Source organism: Phasianus colchicus, chromosome 14 (genome assembly GCF_987193195.1).
Source record: "Phasianus colchicus chromosome 14, bPhaCol1.hap1.1, whole genome shotgun sequence".
In the NCBI taxonomy this organism is placed as follows: domain Eukaryota; kingdom Metazoa; phylum Chordata; class Aves; order Galliformes; family Phasianidae; genus Phasianus; species Phasianus colchicus.
Window position 1 is genome coordinate 7,142,966 of NC_143449.1, and position 6,227 is coordinate 7,149,192.

The following is a 6,227-nucleotide window of genomic DNA, read 5'->3' on the forward strand; positions in this document are numbered from 1 at the left end:
ACACACACTTGTTCAAGGGAGCACTTTTCATCAGTCTTCTTAAGAAGGCAGTAAGATCAGCCTGAAACAGAAAGAGGTGCACTTAGAGAAAAGGCAATAGGGAGTAAGGAAACCTACCTGTATTCAGTGATACCAATCGCACATTTCAAACGGCCAAGGGAAGGAGGATAAGAGGGGAAAAAAAAATATTTTAAATATAAGAATTTGCTTTTTTTTTTTAATGACTTATTTCTATGCACATCAATGTAATCAGCTTCACAGGAACTTTTAGAGGAGATAAGCTGCTAAATTCAGCTTTGCAGATACATAACACCTCCTCAAGATGCTACCACTGGTCAGTGGTAAAGTGAGAAAAAGAAATTAGGAGATTAGAACTCCTAGTCTTGATTTCAGTTTCCCTTTGTCTTCTCCTGAGCTGCAATCAGAACGTGTTATGCATTTTCATCTCCTCTGTTTATGACAGTATCTGTGATTATTTTTTTTTTAAGAGGGGAGGATCGGGCACAGTATATAGCCAAAATTAAGAATCTTTATGTTGAGGAGACCAGTTCAGCAAAAGCCCACTGACATGGGCTGGTGACTTTAGGCAAATGTCAGTGGGTGCTGGTGATGGAAAATTTTGAACGTTTGTTTGCTGCTGATTCCTTAGTTTCCTATTTTCTGTGTCTGTCCTAGTCTGCCTCCTTTAGATAGCTCATGTTTTCTTCATTTCCAACAGGCTCAGAGACTGTTTCCCTGAGAGCATTTCACTGTGCTAGCTTTCCAGTGTCTGACACCCAGGATTCCCCATGGTGCTTCAGCTCTCCAGCTGGCAAAGCATCCATCCTGTCACTGAAGTCCCTGCTGTGAATCTCCAGACCTCACTTACATCAGCGTGCAGCAGTATTTGTGTTAGTGCTGTCTCAGCAGGCAAATTCAATTCTGAGAGCTGAACTCCCAAACTTTCTGTTTACTGAAGAGAAAGTGTTTGTGGTTGTAAAAGTGTGTGCTTTCCAATGAAATAAATGGCTTTTTAAATCTAGTTAATTTTGGCAATTCTTCCATCGAGAGACACCTTCCTTCCCACCACGCGGACTTGAGGGAAGGAAGTGGAATGAAACAGAAGCAAAGAAAGAAGGGACAGTAGCATCTACAAAGGCAGCAATCCTCGAAGCAAGTCAGTGTCACGGGAGGGATGAGATAAACCCAGCGACCCCATCCTGGTCAGTCACAGCCTTTAAAGAACAGGCAGCTGTGATGTGGGAGCGGCAGGCTGCGAGCGGTCCCCCCCACCTGTTACAGCGGACCGCAAGTACTAAAATAACTCATAGAACTGAATCCCTTTTTCAATATACTTTTTTTCTTCTGCGAAGCGCCGCACCTGCTCTGACCCTTCTCCCGCACGGAGCGCAGCGGGCGGAGCTGGAAAGCGGGAGCCGCCCCTCAGCCGGCCGCCATTTTGGGAAGCGCGGGGACGGGCCCGGCGCGCCCTCTGGCTCCCGCCTGCCCGCAGCCGAGGCGCAGCTCGACCGCCGGCAGAGCGTGCTGTCACCGGCCATGAAGTCCGTCTTCGTCACCGTGGGCACTACCAGCTTCGACGAGCTGATCGCGGCCGTTTCTTCCCCTGCGGCCGAGCAGGTGAGGAGGCGGAACGCCCCGTTCGGCGGGCGGCAGGAGGAGGGTCCCAGCCCGCCCCTCACGGCCGGGCCGCTGTGCCTCAGCCGCGCGCCTGCGCGGGGCGGCTGTGGGGGGGAAGGGCGAAGCCGCGCGGAGGGCGGGAAGTGGGAAGCGTTCCGCGGGGACGGGAGGCACTGGAAGGAGGGCCGGCAGTCCTGGGCCGCGGCCTCACCCCCGGTTTCCTTCCTCCGCCGCAGGTGCTGCGGAGCCGCGGCTGCCGGCAGCTGGTGCTGCAGATCGGGCGGGGCGCGCTGCAGCCCGCCCCTCAGCGCGGCCCGGCCTTCGTGCGGGAAGTGTTCCGCTTCAAGGAGTCGCTGGCTGAGGACCTGCGGAGCGCCGACCTGGTCATAAGCCACGCAGGTGGGGCCTGGCGGGTTGCCGAGGTGCGCTCCTGGGGGCAGGCGGGGAGGTTGGTGGTGGCCCGCGCTGTGAAACACCGGGCTGAGCTGGCATTGGATGCTCGTGTCCACAGCTGAAAGTTGTGGGGATAAAACGTCCACGTTCAGGAGTCTCTGATGCTTCAGGAGCGAGTAGGGTGATTGTTTCATCGGTTGCTGCAAACACTGATTGCTTTCTGCTTCTCCTGCAGGTGCAGGTAGCTGTTTGGAGACTCTAGAGGAAGGAAAGCCGCTGCTTGTGGTGATAAATGAGAAGCTGATGAACAACCATCAGCTGGAGCTGGCGCGTCAGCTCCACAAAGATGGACACGTTCTCTATTGTAACTGCAGGTATGGAGCTGCTGCGGCTGTCCAACCGAATGCAGTGCTCAGGGGCATAACTTATTACAGTATTGAGAATGTAGCAAGAAAACTTACATCTTTCTCTGTAACAAAATCACACTAACCATGTACCTCAGTAAGCTTCCTCGCTGGGCGCAGACCTCAGGGGTGCTTGTCTTTCATTTATTTGCAGGGTGGATTTTCCATAGGTACCTTTTCCATAGACAGAGTGCTGCGCCTGGGTAGGAATAACCATATGCACCGGTACAGGTTAAGGGGTGACCTGCTGGCAAAGTGATCTGGGGAGAAGGACCTGGGGATCCCGATTGATAAGAGGTTGTCTGTGAGCCCAGCAGTGTGCCCTTGTGACCAAGAAGACCAACGGTATCCTGGGGTCAGATCACAAAGGGTGTGTCCAGCAGGTCAGTGGAGGTGATTCTACCCCTTTTACTCTGCCCTGGTGAGGCCACATCTAGAACTGTGTCCAGTGCTGAGCCCCCCAGTTCAAAAAAGAGTCCAGTGGAGGACCACAAAGATGAAGAGGGGCCTGGAGCATTTCGTGTATGAGGAAAGGCTGAGAGACTTAGGGCTGTTCAGTCTGGAGAAGAGAAGGCTGACAGGGGATCTTAGCACTGTTTATAAATATCTGAAGTGTGGGAGTCAAGTTGATGGAGAGCAGACTCTATTCAGTGGTGAGCAACCAAAGAACAAGGAGCAACGCAGAAACTGGAACACAGGAAGTTCCATAAAAACATGAGGAAGAACTCTATTGTAAGACTGATGGAGCACTAGAACAGGCTGCCCAGAGAGGTGGTGAAGATTTTCAGGACCTGCCAAGTTGCCTTTTTGTGTAACCTATTGTAGGGAACCTGCTTTAGCAGAGGGGTTGGACTTGATGATGTCCAGAGGTCCCTTTTAATCCTTACAATTCTGTGATTTTTGTTAACTCCCTTTCTGTTCTTTCTTTCCTGTTTAATTCTTTTTTAAATCCTGCAACTACTACAACCCAGACCAACAGTTGAAAACCATGAGCTATAAGGAGTAACTTGCTCCCTACTCAATTTCATTGTATTGCCATGTAGACTTCCCTTCTGAAGTGCACTAAAGTTGACTGCATAAGAAAAATGAAAATATCTGGAGTATTTAGGAAAAAAACTAACATAAGAATGGCCTTTACTGATATGGACGAGGAGTTCATGAAGCTCAGTATCCTGTCTGCAGCGGCCATATGTAGGACAAGAGTGAAAAGCATTTCCTTCTATTATTTTCCCTTTAACACTTGAGTAGTTTGATTCAGGGATGACCTAAGCCAGGTGCTGTAGGGTTAGTAACTTCAAATACATCTGTCTTCCACGTACTTAGCAAGCTGTCCTTTTGACCAAATTTTGTGAATCTACCACATCATATCCTTTGACAGGGAATTTCACTGACTTGCTATCTTCACTTAAGGAAAAGAAAAAGAAAAAAAAAGCGCAGCTCCTTTTGTTCGTGTTCATTCTGGCTTCTATTAGTTTCATTTGCTATCCTTGTTTTGATTATATCTGGCTGTTTTCTCTTTATTTATGATTGTTTACGATCTGTTGCACTCTATTATCAGCAAACGACCTTTTAACTGAAAGCAGAGGAAATGCAATTCCTGTTATTTATTCTGCATCTTGTTCTTTTGCCCTCCAAATAGCATTTTGCGTGTTTCAAAAGAGCCTTAACCAAAGGTCTGTCATTCAGGAATAGGAAGGTATTTTTATTTCAGTTTTGAACAGTGCTTAGCATTTGAGACTTATTTGCAGTCTGATAATTGAAAGCTAACAGATTGCCAGAGATAACAGCTGAGTCAATATGTTGCCATGTATTCACATGGGATGAATTCACCATAAACCATATTGGAAAAGATTCTCAGGTTTTATTCAATCTACTATCATTGCAGCCATGGAAGACTGAAAAGTCAGAGTTAAGTTGGACCATGAAAGCTGTGATTTATGTTGAAGTGTGTTCTGCCAGTGATGGCTGGGGCTCACTAAGTTATGCAGTCTCTTTTTTCATTTCAGCATAAGTCCTTATTTTTAGTGTCATAGCAATTTGAAAGAACATGTTTCAGTGTTAAGGTAGTATGAAAGAAAGAAAATTAGGGGCAGGGAGGGAAATCTCCTTTGGGATGAACATTTTTTGTTTTGTTCTTTTTTTTTGTTTCCTCTGCTTTTACAGCACACTCGTGGAGACACTGCAGTCAATGGACTTGTCAACTTTGAAACCTTTTCCTCCTGGACAACCAGAAAAGTTTGCTTTGTTTTTGGATAAACAATTTGGGTTTGAATAAACAATTTTGAGGAATAAAAAGGCCATAATAAAGCCATTCTCATCTCTTAGTGAGACCTTCCATGCTTAAAGATTCCACCAGCTGAGACAAACTCAAAGAAAATGCCTGTTAATATCAACCGATGGTTTCCAGTTCAGTTCCAGTTCAAAGTCATCTATATGCTTAAAAGAGCACAGTGCCAAAAAGGAGGGGAGAGTATGAACTCCAAGTTGACTGACCTGGTAGAAGGTAAAGCATATTTGGACTTCTGGATTAGTTTATTTATTTGCTAATATAAACACATCCATTCTAGAGGAGTTGCTGGTCAGGCAATCAAGGGATGTCCTGGAAGAAATGAAGAGTGAAATACCTGACCTAAGAAGTTTGCATCAATGAAAAATGTGAAATAATGTTTCATTCAGCTGGAGCCCTGTGAATGTAGATCCTGATGATCCAAGTGATGAATGCTGGACAGAACATCTAGCATCCAGTCTCATTTGCTTTTGCTACTGGTAAAGCTAAAGCTAGATCAGAGCATGGTTTAGAGAAAGGAATCATCCTTTGCTTCTTCACTTTGCACATTTCATGTATTGTTTTCATTGTTTGCCTTGAAAGGGTAATTCACAGTTTAGAATTCTGCTGCAGAAGGATCAGCTTTTGTAAAATCTTCCTGCAAGGAATTCTGTACGCAGCAGTAGTGTTACCAGGGCTTTCAGTTTCACTCTAAGGACAGTAATCTTGGACAAATGTTAACGTTTATATAGAAAGACAGCACTAGCCGTTTGTGAGTGGTCGGGTTTGATCTTCTCCCAGTTTAGTTGGGTTACTTTGAATGTGCAACAAGTGTGTGAAAGAAACAATACAGAAGTTTATTTTGCAGGATTAAGGGGCATTTTTTTCATAATCACAATGTTTTTAATAAATAGTGTCTGCAACAGAATGTCTATGTCTTCTGTGACTAGTTCACAAACTTTTCTGTGCAAATAATGTATTTCTGTGAGCACAACTCACTAAAAAAAGCATACAAAACTAATTCATAAATACAACCTATTCTCGATTTTATACATATGCCTTAGTGATATTTTGGAATATGTACTGAAAAATACAACTTTTTTCTCCTTTCTGTTCACTTCCTGAACAAAGATGAGACTGGCAAACAGACCGAGTAACTTCTCGAAGTCAGTCTCTTGCGTGCCAGTGTACGGGCTTGCTCAGTCAGGAGACCGGGTGTCTCCGTGGGTCAGCAGTTATGTGCCTCGCCAAAACCTAGGGCTCGGTAATGCCCCTACGGAGGACAAGCTAAATTGTTTCTTAACTGAGAGAGCCTGCACGTAGCGGTGTCTCGGCTCTAATTGCCGAGTGCTAATGGAAGTGCCCTCCTTGGTGTCCCTGCTGGGTTCTGCGGATGCCTTCAGCTCTTGTTTCACGTGGTTACACTGGGAGTGGAAAGAGAACTTAAGAAGTGAGAGATGTAAGGGGAACGAGCTGAGCTGAGAGGCCTGGGCGTGGGTAATTAACTGCTGCTTTCTGAGTAAATCGTGGCGATGGGAGGAGAATGG

At 46.1% G+C, this 6,227-nt stretch overlaps 1 protein-coding gene across 4 annotated transcripts; it reads left to right on the forward strand.

Moving 5' to 3' along the window:
- Positions 1-14: 14 nt before the first annotated feature.
- LOC149915985 (UDP-N-acetylglucosamine transferase subunit ALG13-like) lies at positions 15-5,608 on the forward strand. Of its 4 annotated transcripts, XR_016470984.1 has the most exons (5): positions 15-103; positions 719-1,617; positions 1,854-2,039; positions 2,246-2,384; positions 4,578-5,608. XR_016470984.1 is itself a non-coding variant. In XM_090150100.1 (4 exons), the coding sequence occupies exons 1-4, from the start codon at positions 1,537-1,539 to the stop codon at positions 4,687-4,689; spliced, it is 495 nt and encodes a 164-aa protein (XP_090006226.1). In that variant the 5' UTR covers positions 1,406-1,536; the 3' UTR covers positions 4,690-5,608. The 4 variants fall into 4 exon arrangements, 3 of the variants coding, with proteins under 3 accessions (XP_090006226.1, XP_090006227.1, XP_090006228.1); XM_090150100.1 differs by lacking the exon at positions 15-103 and having other exon boundaries at positions 1,406-1,617; positions 1,854-2,016; XM_090150101.1 differs by lacking the exons at positions 15-103; positions 1,854-2,039 and having other exon boundaries at positions 1,488-1,617.
- Positions 5,609-6,227: the final 619 nt, after the last annotated feature.

What these genes read in the sequence shown, in the direction of transcription:
- LOC149915985 (XM_090150100.1), top strand. Translation starts at nt 1,537, where the DNA reads ATGAAGTCCGTCTTCGTCACCGTGGGCACTACCAGCTTCGACGAGCTG. An exon ending in CCTGGTCATAAGCCACGCAG is followed by an intron (nt 2,017 to 2,245) that starts GTGGGGCCTGGC and finishes CTTCTCCTGCAG; the next exon opens with GTGCAGGTAGCTGTTTGGAG. An exon ending in GTTCTCTATTGTAACTGCAG is followed by an intron (nt 2,385 to 4,577) that starts GTATGGAGCTGC and finishes CTGCTTTTACAG; the next exon opens with CACACTCGTGGAGACACTGC.